This window comes from Dendrobates tinctorius, unplaced genomic scaffold (genome assembly GCF_039654945.1).
Source record: "Dendrobates tinctorius isolate UK_male_01 unplaced genomic scaffold, ASM3965494v1 ptg000028l, whole genome shotgun sequence".
Taxonomy (NCBI): domain Eukaryota; kingdom Metazoa; phylum Chordata; class Amphibia; order Anura; family Dendrobatidae; genus Dendrobates; species Dendrobates tinctorius.
This window is the reverse complement of record NW_027361696.1, coordinates 9,606,039-9,625,199: the sequence shown is the minus strand read 5'-3', so window position 1 is coordinate 9,625,199 and position 19,161 is coordinate 9,606,039. Positions and strand designations below refer to the sequence as shown.

The 19,161-nt window shown below is 45.1% G+C and overlaps 1 protein-coding gene across 1 annotated transcript; it reads right to left on the bottom strand.

Moving 5' to 3' along the window:
* Nucleotides 1-469: 469 nt before the first annotated feature.
* Nucleotides 470-12,059, bottom strand: C1QA (complement C1q A chain). The gene is made up of 3 exons (XM_073570087.1): nucleotides 11,891-12,059; nucleotides 11,493-11,671; nucleotides 470-1,356 (listed from the first exon to the last, which is right to left on the bottom strand). Exons 2-3 carry the CDS (start codon nucleotides 11,653-11,655, stop codon nucleotides 788-790), a joined length of 732 nt encoding a protein of 243 aa, XP_073426188.1. The 5' UTR covers nucleotides 11,656-11,671; nucleotides 11,891-12,059; the 3' UTR covers nucleotides 470-787.
* Between the last annotated feature and the right edge of the window lie 7,102 nt (nucleotides 12,060-19,161).

Here is a 19,161-nt window from a genome sequence, read left to right as displayed (position 1 = left end):
CCTGAAATGGTATATGTCCTGTGCCAAGCTCAATTTCCATGTGTCACTGGTTACACCACAAAATGTCAGATAAAATATATTCAGATATCTCAGGGCATGAGATAGCACCCATATCTCCTATGTGGAGGTGTATCTGCCCCCATAATGACATTATTCAACTACTAGAACTTGGAGTTAAGCCAACCTCACATTGCAAAATCCAGAAGTAGTCATTCTTGGAGAAATGACAAAATACAGCGATTTTTATGTGTCAGGAGAAGGCCACATGGCCATGCCTAAGGACCTGCACCCAATGATACCACAGAGTCAGAGAAGAGTTGGATAATTGGTGGAGTGACCCAAGAGTGCCCACTGCAGAGCCGCTGGAGATATCACAGATGCAGTATCTTATAGTCCAGTCACACCAGTCATGTACTGTATGTTAGAAGTGGGAAAAGGGTCTGTCTAAGTTAATGCAGGACTCATAAGGTGAAATGTAATGCATTTTATTGATGGACAAGCAGAAAACGCAAGGTACTAAGGACACAGACAAAAGAGATCGAGAAACAAGAGAGCTCAAAGATGAGGGGCTCAAACACAGAAAGTTTAGCAAAAGAGAAACCTTGGCCACAGTCGCAGAGGACACACTAGCCTAAGTTACAGAGGCCCACCAGTTACTGATGACCACCGGCCAAAGTGTCGGAGGACCGCTAGTCACAAAGAATCACCGACTATGATGATTGATGACCACGGTCACAAATCCCAGTTCATGGCCTAGTTCGAGGAGGGCTCTGTTTTATGCGCTTTGCTAATCTCTTGGGTACAGCAGGAAGCCGCTGAATATGCTGCTGACATCAGCTCCTGCCATTTTTCGGAATTTGGCATCAGCTTCTATCCAGACCTGATCCCCAAGGTCTAGATTGAGGACAGAGCCCCCCGAGTTCACTTGTGGTTGACTGCGCACATTGCGGTCACAGAAGCTCAGCAGTTTCTTTCCAGCCTCACCATGTTTCTTCATCCAGATCTGCAAACAGAGGTCCCCCAGTGAAACCACCTGAAAGGTGAAATAGTAGTACCCGGCCTCGGTGCAGGAGAATGTTCCCGTGCTGGTGTCATACACGTTTGCCTCATTGGTGATGATCTTGGTAAACAAAAGCCGATTGTCTTTAATTTTTTGCTGGACTGCAGAAAATGCTGGTCTTTGCTGAGCCTTAGAATCTGCCATGGTTCCTCTTGCTCCTTTAGGGCCTTGATCTCCTGGAGGTCCTGGGGGACCCTCTATTCCTATATAGCCTACATTACCTGGTTCACCAGGGGCCCCAGGAACTCCAGAATCCCCTTTACTCATAGTCAGTTCCAAAGAATGGCCCGGAGCCCCTAAAAGGTAAAAAAAAATGTGCTGTAAGATACTGGTCAGCCTTGGCATTCCTAATTATATCATCACACATCCCATAATAACACCATAAGAAGGAAAAGTGGTTGAATTATGGAAATCACAGGATGGAGACGTGATAAAGATTTGCAAATGATGGAAACTAAATTTTCAAAACATATCTCATAATTGACCTCACTCCTTCACTCTGAAAGGTTATTATGGTGCAAATTGAGATGGCAATGGAGGCTGGAGGGAGGTCTGTTCTCTTCAGTGATGAGTCCAGCTTTTGTCTTGGGTGTAATGATAGCCAGTAATTGGCCTGGAAACCACGTGGGTAAATCCATGAAAAGGCCGTTGTAGTGAAAAATTGGAATATCCATAAAGACATCTCCGGGGAGGGAACATACCAACCTCACATTGAACATATGGGATTAAGTGGTTTGGTGATGAACATAACGCATTCACTCACATCACAGTAAGGTCGGCATAAAACCTCCAACTTAATATTGGTAAATGGATGATGCTATCCATGCCATGTTTTATCTCTATAGTAAGGTAAAATTGTGATAGGAAATGTAACAACATCCACCACCTGCGACCTCCAGGGGTGAAGATATCCTGAAAGTACAAGATCTCGTAATCTGATAAAGACCTACACATTCTACAACCAGCCCCCCACATGAGGTCACCAATGGCAGGTATGTGGGGGTAACCTTGATCTAATAAAAGTAGATTTTGGGTTTTAGTCATTTGTCAGTGCTGGGAGGTGTAGTTTACTGTAGTTTTGTCCCTTGCTCATACAAAAACAAAAGAGCTCCCCTTCATAACAGCCAGATCCAACTTTGCAACATCAGATTTAGTACATTTCTTCTGTTTATCCATTTTATTTTATGTCATTATTTATATCGTATTGCTTTGTTCTCACTTTGTATCATCTTTGTATTTTTATAAACACTGATAACTTTTTGAAAAAAATACATAAAATGTAATAGTTCTATTCCTCTTGCTCTGTAAACCGCATCCCTGAAACCATACACTGCCTGTAACAAGCATCCAATTGGCCAGTATAAATGATTGGTAGTGCCAGCGAGTAGTTCCTATTGTAATTGTGGAGCTGGCAGTGACTGTATCGGGGGTACATATATACCATGAGCTGGTATCGGAGATATACATTCCATATGCCCAATGTGAGCTCCCCAATAACCGGCCTATTAGCGCCAATCCCTTGTCAGTCAATTGCATAATTTTCCTGATGATTGGAGACTGCAGAGTGCTGGTTCATGATCATTTGGCAACAGTGGTGAGATATCTATGGGATCTCCCGGCTGTTCAATGACCACCAGTCATGTGCGAACATCACAATGGTCCTACTCCTGTGATTATGGTGTAGGAGGAGCAGATATTCACTAGACTCAGAATCCGAATTGGAGAATCCACAGGGTGTGATCATGCAGTTTCCATGTTTCCACCATGGACAGATTGGCAACGTCTATGCCCGATGATTTCCATCATCCACCAGTTATCCTTCTGGTGTTACATGTTCAAAATGGAATTGTAAATATTTAACCCCTTCATGACTGGAACTTTTTTTTTTCAGTTTTGCGTTTTCGCTTTTTCTCTCCCCTCCTTCCCAGAGCCATAACTTTTTTATTTTTCCATCAATATGGCGATATGAGGGCTTATTTATTGCGGTACGAGTTGTACTTTTGAACAACACCATTGGTTTTACCATGTCGTGTACTAGAAAATGGGAAAAAAATTCCAAATGCAGTGAAATTACAAAAAAAGGCAATCCCACACTTATTTTTTGTTTGTTTTTTTGCTAGGTTCACAAAATGCTAAAACTGACCTGCCGTTATGATTCTCCAGGTCATTACGAGTTCACAGACATCAAGCATGTCTATGTTCTTTTTTATCTAAGTGGTGAAAAAAAATTCCAAACTTTGCTAAAAAAAAAAAAAATTGCGTCACTTTCCGATACCCGTAGCATCTCCATTTTTCGTTTGTGATTCTGGGTTGGTTGAGGGCTTATTTTTTGCATGCCGGGCTAATGTTTTTAATGATAGCATTTTGGTGCAGATACAATCTTTTGATCGCTCATTATTGCATTTTAATGTAATGTCCCGACGACAAAAAAAATAAAACGTAATTCTGGCATTTTGCCTTTTTTTCTCACTGCGCCGTTCAGCGATCAGGTTAATCCTTTTTTTTATTGATAGATCAGAACACGGCAATACCGAATATGTGTATGTTTGATTTTATTTTTATTATTTTATTTTGCTTGGGGCGAAAGAGGGGTGTTTTGAACTTTTATATATTTTTAATATTTTTTTGCTTTTGGCATGCTTCAATAGTCACCATAGGAGACAAGGAGCTGCCATAGCCCGATCGGCTCTGCTACATAGAGGCGATGGTCAGATCGCCTCTATGTAGTAAAATTGATTACTTGTTATGAGCACTGATCACTGGGTGGTGCTCACAGCAATCCGGCACTGACAACCTCGGGTTGTCATGCCGACACACCGTGACACAGGTCACCAGTGTGTGTATTTCTGGCGCGTTTGTTGGAAGTGCCATTTAAATGCCCCTGTCAGCGTTTGACAGCGGCATTTAACTAGTTAATAGAATCCACACGTGGCTATTGTGGGTACATGTCAGCTGTTCAAAACAACTGACATGCTCCAGGAAAGATGTGGGCTCACCGCTGGAGCTCACACTATTATTATTTATTATTATTATTTATTTATATAGCACCATTGGTTCCATGGTGCTGTACATGAGAAGGGGTTACATACAGATTACAGATATCACTTACAGCAAACAAACTAACAATCACAGACTGATATAGAGGGGAGAGAGGACCCTGCCCTTTCGGGCTTACATGCTACAGGATGGTGAGGAAGGAGACAGTAGGTTGGGGGGTTACAGCAGTTCCAGTGATGGTGAGGCGTTAGCTCCAGTAGTGGTGAGGAGGTAGTGGAGATCACTGCAGGCTGTAGGCTTTCCTGAAGAGGTGGGTTTTCAGGTTCCGTCTGAAGGATCCGAGTGTGGTTGATAGCCGGACGTGTTCGGGCAGGGAATTCCAGAGGATGGGGGCTATTCAGGAGAAGTCTTGGAGGCGGTTGGGTGAGGAGCGAATAAGTGTGGAGGAGAGAAGGAGGTCTTGGGAGGACCGGAGATTCCTTGAGGGAAGGTATATGGAAATTAGTTCAGAGATGTATGGAGGAGACAGGTTGTAGATGGTCTTGTAGGTCAGTATTAGTAATTTGAACTGGATACGCTGAGGGAATGGGAGTCAGTGAAGAGATTTACAGAGGGGAGAAGTGGAGGAGTAGCGAGGAGAGAGATGAATTAGTCGGGCGGCAGAGTTGAGAATGGACTGGAGAGGTGCAAGGGTGTTAGCAGGGAGACCACAGAAAAGGATGTTGCAATAGTCGAGGCGGAAGATGATGAGGGCATGCACAAGCATTTTAGTAGATTGAGGGTTGAGGAAGGAACGGAATCTGGAAATATTTTTGAGCTGGAGGCGACAGTAGGTGGAGAGAGCTTGGATGTGCGGTTTGAAGGACAGGGCAGAGTCAAGGGTTACTCCGAGGCAGCGGACCTCCAGTATGGGGGAAAGCGTGATGTTGTCAATTGTTATAGAAAGGTCGGGTAAGGAAAATCTGTGAGATGGGTGAAAGATGATCAGTTCAGATATGTCCACATTGAGTTTGAGGAAGCGAGAGGAGAAGAAGGAGGATATGGCTGATAGACACTCTTCGATTCTGGAGAGCAGAGAGGTGATGTCTGGGCCAGAGAGGTAGATCTGAGTATCATCGGCATAAAGGTGGTACTGGAATCCGTGGGACTTTATGAGTTGCCCCAGACCAAATGTGTAGATTGAGAAGAGTAGGGGTCCTAGAACAGAGCCTTGGGGACTCCAACAGAGAGAGGGTGGGATGAGGAGTTAGTGTGGGAGTGGGAGACGCTGAATGTGCGGTTGGAAAGGTATGAGGAGATCCAGGATAGGGCGAGGTCTTTGATGCCAAAGGAGGAGAGGATCTGTAGTAGGAGGCAGTGGTCAACTGTGTCGAAAGCAGAGGACAGGTCTAGAAGCAGGAGTATAGAGTATTGTCCGTTAGCTTTGGCTGTATGTAGGTCGTTGGTAATTTTGGTCAGGGCTGTCTCGGTGGAATGATGGGGGCGGAAGCCAGATTGTAGATTGTCAAAGAGCAAGTTACATGAGAGGTGGGAGGAAAGTTCAGTGTGGACATGCTGCTCCAGGAGTTTAGAAGCGAATGGGAGCAGCGATATTGGGCGATAGCTGGACGTGGCTGCTGGATCGAGGGTTGGCTTTTTAAGGATAGGTGTGATTGTGGCATGTTTGAAAGAAGGGAAGGAGGGAGGGAGTCCGACATCGGCGTACTATTACGCCTGATGTCAGAAAGGGGTTAAATAATATATATATAGACTGTATATATATATATATATACAGTGGGGCAAAAAAGTATTTAGTCAGTCAGCAATAGTGCAAGTTCCACCACTTAAAAAGATGAGAGGCGTCTGTAATTTACATCATAGGTAGACCTCAACTATGGGAGACAAACTGAGGAAAAAAAATCCAGAAAATCACATTGTCTGTTTTTTTTTCATTTTATTTGCATATTATGGTGGAAAATAAGTATTTGGTCAGAAACAAGCAATCAAGATTTCTGGCTCTCACAGACCTGTAACTTCTTCTTTAAGAGTCTCCTCTTTCCTCCACTCATTACCTGTAGTAATGGCACCTGTTTAAACTTGTTATCAGTATAAAAAGACACCTGTGCACACCCTCAAACAGTCTGACTCCAAACTCCACTATGGTGAAGACCAAAGAGCTGTCAAAGGACACCAGAAACAAAATTGTAGCCCTGCACCAGGCTGGGAAGACTGAATCTGCAATAGCCAACCAGCTTGGAGTGAAGAAATCAACTGTGGGACCAATAATTAGAAAATGGAAGACATACAAGACCACTGATAATCTCCCTCGATCTGGTGCTCCACGCAAAATCCCACCCCGTGGGGTCAGAATGATCACAAGAACGGTGAGCAAAAATCCCAGAACCACGCGGGGGGGACCTAGTGAATGAACTGCAGAGAGCTGGGACCAATGTAACAAGGCCTACCATAAGTAACACACTACGCCACCATGGACTCAGATCCTGCAGTGCCAGACGTGTCCCACTGCTTAAGCCTGTACATGTCCGGGCCCGTCTGAAGTTTGCTAGAGAGCATTTGGATGATCCAGAGGAGTTTTGGGAGAATGTCCTATGGTCTGATGAAACCAAACTGGAACTGTTTGGTAGAAACACAACTTGTCGTGTTTGGAGGAAAAAGAATACTGAGTTGCATCCATCAAACACCATACCTACTGTAAAGCATGGTGGTGGAAACATCATGCTTTGGGGCTGTTTCTCTGCAAAGGGGCCAGGACGACTGATCCGGGTACATGAAAGAATGAATGGGGCCATGTATTGTGAGATTTTGAGTGAAAACCTCCTTCCATCAGCAAGGGCATTGAAGATGAAACGTGGCTGGGTCTTTCAACATGACAATGATCCAAAGCACACAGCCAGGGCAACGAAGGAGTGGCTTCATAAGAAGCATTTCAAGGTCCTGGAGTGGCCTAGCCAGTCTCCAGATCTCAACCCTATAGAAAACCTTTGGAGGGAGTTCAAAGTCCGTGTTGCCAAGCGAAAAGCCAAAAACATCACTGCTCTAGAGGATATCTGCATGGAGGAATGGGCCAACATACCAACAACAGTGTGTGGCAACCTTGTGAAGACTTACAGAAAACGTTTGACCTCTGTCATTGCCAACAAAGGATATATCACAAAGTATTGAGATGAAATTTTGTTTCTGACCAAATACTTATTTTCCACCATAATATGCAAATAAAATGAAAAAAAAACAGACAATGTGATTTTCTGGATTTTTTTTTCTCAGTTTGTCTCCCATAGTTGAGGTCTACCTATGATGTAAATTACAGACGCCTCTCATCTTTTTAAGTGGTGGAACTTGCACTATTGCTGACTGACTAAATACTTTTTTGCCCCACTGTATATATATATATAAATATATATATATACACAGCGCTCAGTGTAAGTGAGTACACGCCTGTATTATCAGTACATTATATACAGTACTCAACATAAGTGAGCACACTCCTTATTATACGTACAGGTGCTTCTCACAAAATTAGAATATCATCAAAAAGTTAAACTTATTTCAGTTCTTCAATACAAAAAGTGAAACTCACATATTATATAGAGTCATTACAAACAGATAGATCTACTTCACGTGTTTATTTCTGTTAATATTGATGATTATGGCTTACAGCCAATGAAAACCCAAAAGTCATTATCTCAGTAAATTTGAATACTTTGTAACACCAGCTTGAAAAATGATTTTAAAATCTGAACTGTTGGCCTTCTGAAATGTACGTTCAGTAAATAAACTCAATACTTAGTAGGGGCTCCTTTTGCATCAATTACTGCATCAATGCGGCGTGGCACGGAGGCGATCAGCCTGTGGCCCTGCTGAGGTGTTAAGGAAGCCCAGGTTGTTTTGATAGTAGCCTTCAGCTCGTCTAAATTGTTGGGTCTGGTGTCTCTCATCTTCCTCTTTACAGTGGCTTGACACATGAAATACAATACTTGTAGCCTATATGCCATACCATACTCTCCGGTACCGCAGCTCCCCAACCAGTCAGACTAACCTGCTTCAGGAGTTCCCCGCCCACTTTCCCTTGCGAGGGTGAAGTTGAAGGTCAACACTTTAGATCCTTTCCAGGCTGTAGGCCTCGAACGATAAGGGTTGTTCCCATGAGCCGCTACCATTCTCATGCTGCTCTGATATTCTTTCACTACTGTGTGACTTTCAGCCTCTAGGCCCTGGACCGCTGAGTTCTTCTGCTTAAGGCTGTGTGCACACGATGCAGATTTGCAGCGGTTCTGCAGCGGATTTTACCGCGCAGAAACGTTGCATATCCACATTGTGATGTACAGTAGCCTTAAAATCAATGTAAAAAAAAAACGCTGTGCAGACGCTGCGGATTTGTCCGCGTGGCTTTCCCGCGGTACAAAATCCGCAGCATGTTACTTCTTTTGTGCGGTTTTCCATCTCCCCTGTCACCAAATCCGCAGGGGGAAAACCGCGATGGAAAACCGCACAAAAACCGCAATAAAACCGCAGGAAAAATGGAAGAAATCCGCAGGAAAAATGCAGGTCATTTGACCTGCGGATTTCTTCCATTCTGTGCGGAAAAATCCGCAGGGCCAAAAAGTACGTCTGCACGCAGCCTAAAACATTTCCCAGACAGGACTGCCCTGTCCTCAATCCTAGCTCTCACTGACTCCCCTTGGGAAGTCTCCCAACTACCTCCTCTCCTGGCCCCTCCTAACCAGACATCTGCTAATACACTGTGCCCCCTTCCGGTCTAAGTCCTATACTCTCCTTATATCCCTACAATGCACAAACTTAGGCACAATGAAATACACAATATAACAATACCACAAGACATGTGGGGTGTTCCTGTATGTTGCCCAAGGCAACAGCTTAACTCAGTAGTCATTGTCTACATTCGTCAAATGTCACAGAAAGTTAGACAAGTTCTGACTGACTCTCTCCATCCGACCATTGAACTAAGGACAGTATGCAGAGGAATAGTCCAGTACCACATTCACAAATTTACAAGTAGCTTTCCAAAGCTTGGATATGAACTGGATGCCCCCGTCAGATACAATGTGTAGTGGAAACCCATGAATGCGGAAGATGTGCTGTATAAACCTTTCAGTGAGCTCGGCAACAGACAAGAGGCCAGGCAAAGGAGTAAAGTAAGCCATTTTAAAGAAGCGATCCAACTCGACCCAAATGATAGAGCAACCAGAGGACACAGAGGGGCCGGAATGAAGTCCATTGTGATGTGCTGCCAGGGAGCAGAAGGAACGGGTAGTGGAAGAAGGTGCCTGGATGGACGATTCTTAGGGGGCTTCTGTGGAGCACAGGAAGGACAGGAACCCCTGAATAGCCTTAATTCAATCTGGACATGGCCAATTGAGAATGGAAGACACCTTCTCTGGATCCGTCTTCAGCACTGTATCCAAAATGATATACCCTAGGACAGGCAGAGAGATCTACACAAAAACACCTTTCTCATACTTTGCATGCTGGTGACTTTCTCCAAGTCTTAGCAAGTAGAGACATTACTAAGCCTAAAAGTCATAATATTGTATTTGCATTGACCGTGTCGGGTGTGGAAAGCAGTATTTCTCTTACCCCCTGGGCATATGAGGATCAGATTTTATGCTCCCCTGAGATCCAATTTGGTGAAGATCCTGGCACCTCTTAAACGATCAAACAATTCCAGAATCAGGGGCAGAGGATATTTGTTCTTGATTGTGATCTGGTTGAGATCTCCATAATCAATATACGGTTGAAGAGAACCATCTTTCTTAACAAAAAATAAGCCAGCTCCATCCGGAGAAGAAGACTTCTGGATGAATTCCCTAACTAGATTCTCTTTTACATACAGTGGGTACAGAAAGTATTCAGACCCCTATAAATTTTTCACTATTTGTTTCATTGCAGCCATTTTGTAAATTAAAAAAAGATCATTTTTTTTCTCATTAATGTACACTCTGCACCCCATCTTGATGGAAAAAGAAAACAAAAATGTAGACATTTTTGCAAATTTATTAAAAAAGAAAAACCGAGATATCACATGGTCATAAGTATTCAGACCCTTTGCTCAGACACTAATATTTAAGTCACATGCTGTCCATTTCCTTGTGATCCTCCTTGAGATTGTTCTACTCCTTCATTGGAGTCCAGCTGTGTTTAACTAAACTGATAGGACTTGATTTATAAAGACACACACCTGTCTATATAAGATCTCACAGCTCAAGGTGCATGTCAGACCAAATGAGAATCATGAGGTCAAAGGAGCTCAGAGACAGAAATGTGGCAAGGCACAGATCTGGCCAAGGTTACAAAAGAATTTCTGCAGTACTCAAGGTTCCTAAGAGCACAGTGGCCTCCATAATCCTTAAATGAAAGAAGTTTGGTACTACCAAGTCTTCCTAGACCCGACCGTCCAGCCATACTGAGCAATCATGGGAGAAGAACCTTGGTGAACGAGGTAAAGAAGAAACCCAATATCACTCTGGCTGAGCTCCACAGATGCAGTAGGGAGATGGGGGAAAGCTCCACAAAGTCAACTCTCACTGCAGCCCTCCACCAGTCGGGTCTTTATGGCAGAATGGCCCGACGGAAGCCTCTCCTCAGTGCAAGACACATGAAAGCCCACATAGAGTTTGCTAAAAAGCACATGAAGGATTCCTAGACTATGAGAAATAAGATTCTCTGGTCTGATGAGACGAAGATAGACCTATTTGGTGATAATTCTAAGCGGTATGTGTGGAGAAAACCAGGTACTGTAGAGATGAGCGAGCTTGCTCGCCATTATTCGGTGCTCACCCGAGCATCTAACTACTCGAGATGCTCGGAGCTCACCGAGTATTTCCAGGGTTGCTCGGCGGGAGCTCAGGTACCCTGTCTGCATGTTTAGTGCTCTTTAGAGAGCCAATGAACATGCAGTGATTGTCTGCCACACACTCTAATGCCGCAACTAGTGTTGAGCGATACCACCCGATATTGAAAAATATCGGATAGGATTGGATCGGCCAATCTAAAAAAAGTATCGGGTATAGCCGAATCCGATCCCGGAAGTCCCATTAAAGTCAATGGGACAGAAATATCGGAATTTAAAAAAAACCCTTTCGGGAGGGGGGAAGAGTGTGGGCGGTGCGTGGGCGGACACTGTGCGTGTCTGTGTGTGCGGGTGGGGCCTGTGGGGGCTGTCGGTGGTCTGTACGGGCCTCTCGAGGGCCTGTGCCGGCTGCTGGTGGTCTGTACGGCCCTCTATGATGGGTTCATGATCATGTAGCCATGAAAGGCCCAGAAGATGGTGCAACATCTCAGGAAGTACATACTGAACGCTGAGCACTGTATATATAATGTACTGATAATAAAGTGGTGTACTCACTTATGCTGAGCACTGTATAAATAATGAACTGATAATATAGGGGGTACTCATTTATGCTGAGCACCATCTTACCTGGATCACCACGATCTCCCTTCTGTCCTGACCGTCCGTCTCTACCCGGACGCCCCATGACACCGTCCTGGCCGTTGGCCGCAGAGCAATCATGTGATTCGCACCAGATCCAATCAGCGAATACCACCAAGGAAAGGGTGAAGAAAATCCCAATCTGCTTCATTATAAGACGACGAACCCTGAGGAAGATCATAAGGTGATAATGTAAAGTATAATAACACTGTCTGATATAATGTATATATTCCGGAGTGTGAGGGGATATAATGTATATATATCCGGGGTGTGAAGGGATACAATGTATATATTTTCGGGTGTCATGAGAAACAATATATAAATTTTCGGGTGTGATCGGATACAATGTACATATTTTTGGGTGAGAGCATAGCTGTGTCACTGACCTTCTGTTGCTGTTTCCCTTCTGCACGTTTCACTTCTGCTTCTCTCAGAACGCGGAGAAGCTGATGACGCAAAGTGTGAGGAGCGACTACAAGTCTCAGCTGAGCCTTCTCTCCCGGTGTCTGAATGATGCAGTTAGCAATAATACACTGGTATGATAATGAGATGTTTCCTGATATAATGTCCTGAACTGTGATAGGATATAAAGCTCCTGGGTTGTATCTAGGGGAGGGCAGGCAGGGCATTTTCCCTGGGCACTACCAGCAGGGGGAGTCAGCGGGCTGCCTAATGTATTCAGGGCATTTTGTCGCCCCCTGGAGTGGTATTCCTCCAGTTCTTCATGTCAGTTGTCAAGCTGACAGTCAGCACGGAACGCGGACCTTCAATTCTGTTGTACTCGCATTTTTCTGGTGCTTGCACAATTGAAGCCCTGACTACTGGCAAACTCGGGTCAGGGCGACGTCAGCAGTGTGATCAAGTCTGCAGATCACACAGATGACGTCTCAACTGTGCCACACAGTAAGGTAGATGGCGTCAGCAAGGTAAGTGCTCCGAGGGAACTGAAAACACAGGAGTTTAACTGAGACGGTAGTGTGAAGACATACAGTATGTGGGGGGGTAAATGTGTGAGGACACAACAATGTGGGGGTTAAATCTATGAGATGCAAAACAGTATGGGGGGTTAATGTGTGAAAAGATGACAGAATGGAGGGTAAATGTGTGAACAGACAACAATATGGGGGGTAAATGTGTGAGGAGACAACAGTATGGGGGGGTAAATGTGTGAGGAGACAACAGTATGGCATGTAAATGTGTGAGGAGACGCATTATGGGGGTAAATGTGTGAGGAGACAACAGTATGGGGGGATAAGTGTGTGAGGAGACAACAATATGGGGGGTAAATTGTGGAGATGACAGTATGAGGGGTAAATGTGGGGGGGTAAATGTGTGAGGAGATGACAGTATGGGGGTAAATGTTTGAAGAAATGACAGTATGGGGGGTAAGTGTGTGAGGAGAGGACAGTATGGAGGGGGAAATGAGAACACATGTTACTGTATAGACTGACCTGGTTTAGAGCAGTGGTATTGCAACCACTAGGGGCAGCAGCGGCAGGTAGCATAGTGAGGGATAGGCAGAAGTCAGTACACAAGAACAGCAATGTAGTATCTTGAGGATAAGCAGCAAGTTAGAGGCTGGTAGCTCAATAATCTCACAAGGAAGGGAGTGCAATGCCAGGTTTAAATAGGGTGTTCAATCAGAATGGAGCCAATCAGAAACACAGAGAGTGGTGATCAACAGGAACTCAGGGTGGAGACCATCAGAAACAACATACCGTATATACTCGTGTATAAGCCGACCCGTGTGTAAGCCGACCCCCCTAATTTTGCCACAAAAAACTGGGAAAACGTATTGACTCGCGTATAAGCCTAGGGTGGAAAATGCAGCAGCTGCTGGTAAATTTCAAAAATAAAAGGAAAATTAATTGAGACATCAGTAGGTTAAATGCTTTTGAATATCCACATTGAATCAGAGCTGCTCACATTTAAACTTTTTTTCCTTTCTGGCCATCGGGGGTTAAGGTCAGTTTTTCCCCCCGGTGGCCGCTGGTGTTACTGCATGGTGATTAATTATCTATGTAGGTGGGTGCCACTCCCACCTCCCTTTATAAGGCCACCTGGTGCTGCTACTCACTGTTGGTAATAGAGGTCATTTGAAAGCCAACCGTTCTGAAGAGAGAACCTATCTTGAACTGTGGTGTTTGCAGCAGATCAAGAGCAGTGGTTTTCCTGCTGGAAACTGTGTTCGGGTGCCTTACTCTCCGGTCCAGTGCATGACTGCAGAGCAAGCTAAGTGTTTTTTCCCTCTCTGTTATTTTCCTTATTGTCTTGTTAGTACAGCGGTGGGACCAGTGTCCGCACTTGCCAGTTCCCTAGTAAGGGATAGATGCAGGGCAAGTGAGGGACCTAGGTATCCTGGTCAGCGACAGGTTGAAAGAACCTGTATAGGGAACGTGAGGAGAATTCAGGGCTCTTTCCTAGGGGAGTGCAGAAGGTGTCCACTTCTCCGTTCCCTATTGCAGGGCCCACTGTTGTAACTGTTTCCCCGATGTCCCCTTGTTTGCCTCTGTTGGTTTGTGACCAACCAATCGTCGGGTCGCATCACGCAGGGCCAGTCGCCCCATGACATGGGCCCAATAAGATGCTCCATACAAAATACAACCCATATAATGCTGCACAAAAGTTAATAATGGCCCCATAAGATGCTCCATAAAAAATATACCCCATATAATGCTGCACAAAGGTTAAAAATGGCCCTATAAGATGCTCCGTAGAATATGCCCCATTTGCTGCTCCATAAAGGTTATGGCCCCATAAGATATTCCATAGATTATGCCCCATATGCTGCCCCCATAAGGTGCTCCATAGATTATGCCCCCATATGCTGTTCCCATAAGATGCTCCATAGATTATGCCACCTTATGCTGCCCCCATAAAAGGATCCATAGATTATGCCCCAATATGCTGCCGCTGCAAATAAAAAAGAAATGACATACTCACCTCTCCATCACTGGGGCGCCAGGTGTCGGGGCCCTGAGCAGGCGGGGACAGGTGACTGGTGTCACCGCTGGCTCAGGATCCCGGCACTGGCGATATTCATCACTGTAGGTCTGTCTCTTCCGGGTATTCTGTCAGTGACTGTTCAGGCAGAGGGTGCGGCATGCACTAACTATGTCACCGTGCCCTCTGACCTGAACATCACAGCCAGAGGATGCGGAGGACAGATTAGCACGCAGCGATGGACCGGGGACAGGAGAATATTGCATATACTTACCCCCCTGCATGGTCTCTGCAGCCTCGTTCTCCCACTGTCTCCCTTCCTTCCTTCAGAGGTCACGTGGTACCACTCATTAAAGATATGAATATGCGCACATTCATGTGTTTAATGAGCGGTACCACGTGACCACTGAAGGAAGGAGCCTGAGACCAGGAGAAGCGGGGGGCTCCAGAGAACACGCCAGGGGGTGGGTAAGTATTATCTGATACCCCCACTCCCCCTCCCCCTGCCGACCCTCGGTATATGACTCACGTATAAGCCGAGAGGGGGACTTTCAGCCCCAAAAAATGAGCTGAAAATCTCTGCTTATACGGGAGTATATACGGTAGGTACAAGTATTTGGATTAGCAGAGAACTGTCCAGTGAGCTGAATAGGAAGAGTTGCCGTCTGGTGCCCAGGAGCTGCTAGGTTCAAATCCTGACAGTACTCCCCTCCTTCCAGGATGGCCCCTGGACATCTTAGGCGCTGGCTTCTCTGGGTATCTCTGATGAAAGCCTCTTGTAAGCCTGGGTGCATGGATGTTGCCCTCCGGCTCCCATGAATTATCTTCTGGTCTGTAAGCCCTCCATTGCACCACATATTGTAGTTTTCCTCTATCTCTTCTAGAGTCCTGAATTCCATCCACGATGTACTTGTCTTCACCATGGACTTTTTCTGGTGGAGGAGGTGGCTGAGTTCTTCCTGGAAAAGGGTTCTCAATGAATGGTTTGAGCAAGGATATATGAAATACAGGGTTAATTTTCAGGCTGTAGGAAGTTTTAAACGGAAAGCAACTGGGTTAATTTGTGCAGAGGTTTGAAAAGGTCCTATGAATTTCTGTTTCAATAATTTTTATTGAATATTTTACAATATCAAGGTAGGGGAACAGGTTATATGCAACAATATAAAATGAGTTGAAATTCAACATATATAATATTATTGGAGTATGATGAAAAACACCATATAAACTATATGAAGAATAATAATGAAAATTTAGACAGGTTAATGGGGAAAAGAAGAAAGGGAAAAAGTGGGGAGGAGGTGAACTTGGATACGGTAGGACAAAGGGGAAATTAGGGCTAAAACAAGGGAAAGAAGAACAGAACCAAACAAAAGTCAAGAGTGGTGACACTGTAAAGAGCAGCACTTCTACTAGACATTTCCACTGGCTTCAGATCCACATCAATCAGTTGTAAAGGAGTCTGCATGTGGAGAAAAAACTGAATAACATAATGCCTATTTAGATTTATACTTTATAAGGGAGTTGTTGTTCAAGGCAAAACTAACGTGAAGGTATTGTGGGATTTAACCTGTCCAGGAGCATAGTGAGACTGGGAATGATCTCAGATTTCCACCTGGCACCTATAAGCTTTATGGTAACTGAGGAAATATGAAAGGAGATTCATGTAATGTCTTTAGTAAGAGAGTCAGAGTCTAGGGAAAAAAGAGAGTCAGAGTTGAGGGACAAAAGATGCAGAGTCTAGGGACAAATGAGAGTCAGAGTCCAGGGACAAAAGAGAGAGTCAAGTGACAAAAGAGGGAGTCAGAGTCCAGGCACAAAAGAGGGAGTCAAAGTCTAGGGACAAAAGAGAGAGTCAGAATCTAGGGACAAAAGAGAGAATCAGAATCTAGGGACAAAAGAGAGAGTCAGAGTTTATGGACAAAAGAAATAGCCAGAGTCCAGGGACACAAGAGAGAGTCAAAGTTTACAAATGAAAGAGAGAGCCAGAGTCTAGGGACAAAAGAGAGAGACAGAGTCCAGGGACCAAAGAGAGAGAGTCAAGTGACAAAAGGAGTCAGAGTCCAGGCACAAAAGAGGGAGTCAGAGTCCAGGAACAAAAGAGGGAGTCAGAGTCCAGGGACAAAAGAGAGAGTCAGAATCTAGGGACAAATGAGAGAGTCAAAGTTTATGGACAAAAGAAAGAGCCAGAGTCCAGGGACACAAGAAAGAGCCAGAGTCCAGGGACACAAGAGAGAGCCAAAGTCCAGAGACACAAGGAAGAGACAGAGTCCAGGGACACAAGAGAGAGCCAGAGTCCAGGGACACAAGAGAGAGCCAGAATCCAGGGACACAAGAGAGAGCCAGAGTTCAGGGACACAAGAGAGAGCCAGAGTCCAGAGACACAAGAGAGAGCTAGAGTCCAGAGACACAAGAGAGAGCCAGAGTCCAGGCACAAAATAGAGAGCCAGAGTCCAGGCACAAAAGAGGGAGTCAGAGTCTAGGGACAAAAGAGGGAGACATAGTCTAGGGACAAAAGAGAGTCAGAATCTAGGGACAAAAGAGAGAGTCAGAGTCTAGGGACACAAGAGAGAATCAGAGTTTACGGACAAAAGAAAGAGCCAGAGTCCAGGGACACAACAGAGAGTCAGAGTTTACAAACAAAAGAGAGAGCCAGAGTCCAGGGATAAAGAAAGCGTCAAGTGACAAAAGAGGGAGTCAGAGTTCAGTCACAAAAGAGGGAGTCAGAGTCCAGGGTCAAAAGAGGGAGTCAGAGTCTAGGGACAAAAGAGAGAGTCAGAATCTAGGGACAAAAGAGAGAGTCAGAGTCCAGGCAGAAAAGAGGGAATTAGAGTTTGCAGACAAAAGAAAGAGCCAGAGTCCAGGGACAGAAGAGAGAGTCAGAATTCCAGGGACACAAGAGAAAGTCAGAGTCCAAGGACACAAGAGAGAGCCAGAGTCCAAGGACACAAGAGGGAGCCAGAGTCCAGGCACAAAAGAAGGAGTCAGAGTGCAGGCACAAAAGAGGGAGTCAGTGTACAGGGACAAAAGAGGGAGTCAGAGTCCAGGGACAAAATAGAGAGACAGAATCTTGGGACAAAAGAGGGAGTCAGAGTTCACGAACAAAAGAGAGACTCAGAGTCCAGGGACAAAAGAGAGAGTCAGAGTCAAGGGACATGAGAGAGCCAGAGTCGAGGGATAAAAGAGAGAGCCAGAGTCCAGGGACACAAGAGAGGGTCAGAGTTCAGGGACAAAAGAGAGTCAGAGTTTACAAAAAAAGAGAGAGACAGAGTCCAAGGACACAAGAGAGAGTCAGAGTCAAGGGACACGAGAGAGTCCAAGTGTAGGGACAAATGAAAGAGTCAAAAGAGAGAATCAGAGTCCAGGGATACAAGAGATACAAGAGTGTTGTGAGTTCATTTTTCCCTTCACCAGAGGAGGGAGTTCATCAGACCTCAATGGTGAAGGAAGGTAGTGAGGCTGATTACCAAACACCTGGGCAGCTAGATGATGACTGGGTGGCTGGAATTGAGGACTGGATATAAGGCAGCCGACGCCCTTCTGCCTTGCTGGTGATCCTGCTGGATTCTTGGAGACCAGTCTGATTCCTGCATCTCAAAGCTAAGTTTTTCTGCTCTGCTTTGTACTCTTCAGTTTTGTTTTTGTTTTGCCTTGTTTTTTGGGAGTTCTGCCATCCCCGGCCGGGGGTGAGCTGAATTCCATTTTTGTCTCTGATCTGTTGATCTTTTGCTCTGTCTTCAGAATATACCTGAGTGCTGATATAGTCTTTTGAAGCCTAGCGACTTCAGGGCTTGTTTTTCCTATCAGTCGGTTGGCTCATTTTGGATAGGGTTTTTGCGGATGGCAGACAGCAGCTTTCCTATCCTGTCCTATTTAGTTAGCTTGGGCCTCATCATTTGCTCAACCTATCTTTCTATCTGTGTTAGTGTTTTCATCTTGCTTCACCATCATTATATGTTGGGGGCTGCCTATTGCTTTGGGGTCTGCTCTGGGGCAGTATAGTTTTTCCCTTTTCTGTCTTTAGGCTATATAGTTCTCCGGCTGTGATCGAGGGGTCTAGGGCACCGTAGGAACCCCCCACGGCTACTGCTAGTTGTTGTGGATAGGTTCAGGGGTCTGCAATCCGATAGCTGCCAACCTCTCTGGTTTTTCTGGACTTAGCTATTATTTTGCTTTTTCCTCCTTCGGTGACTCATCATAACACAAGAGAGAGCCAGAGTCCAGGGAAAGAAAAGAGAGAGTCAAAGTTTACAAACAAAAGAGAGCCAGAGTCCAGGGACACAAGAGAGAGTCAGAGTCAAGGGACACAAGAGAGTCAGAGTATAGGGATAAAAGAAAGAGTAAAAGTTTACAGACAAAAGAGAGAGCCAGAGTCCAGAGACAAAAGAGAATGCCACAGCCTAGGGACACAAGAGAGAGCCAGAGTTCAGGGACTAAAGAGAGAGCCAGAGTCCAGGGACACAAGAGAGTCAGAGTCCAGGGACAAAAGAGAGAGCCAGAGTCCAGGGACACGAGCGAGCCAGAGTCCAGGGACACAAGAGACAGCCAGAGTCCAGGGAAAAAAAAGAGAGAGTCAGAGTCTAGGGACAAAAGAGAGAGTCAGTTTACAGACAAAAGAGAGAGTCAGAGTCCAGGGACACAAGAGAGAGTCAGAGTTTATGAACAAAAGAGAGCCAGAGTCCAGGGACACAAGAGAGAGTCAGAGTCAAGGGACACA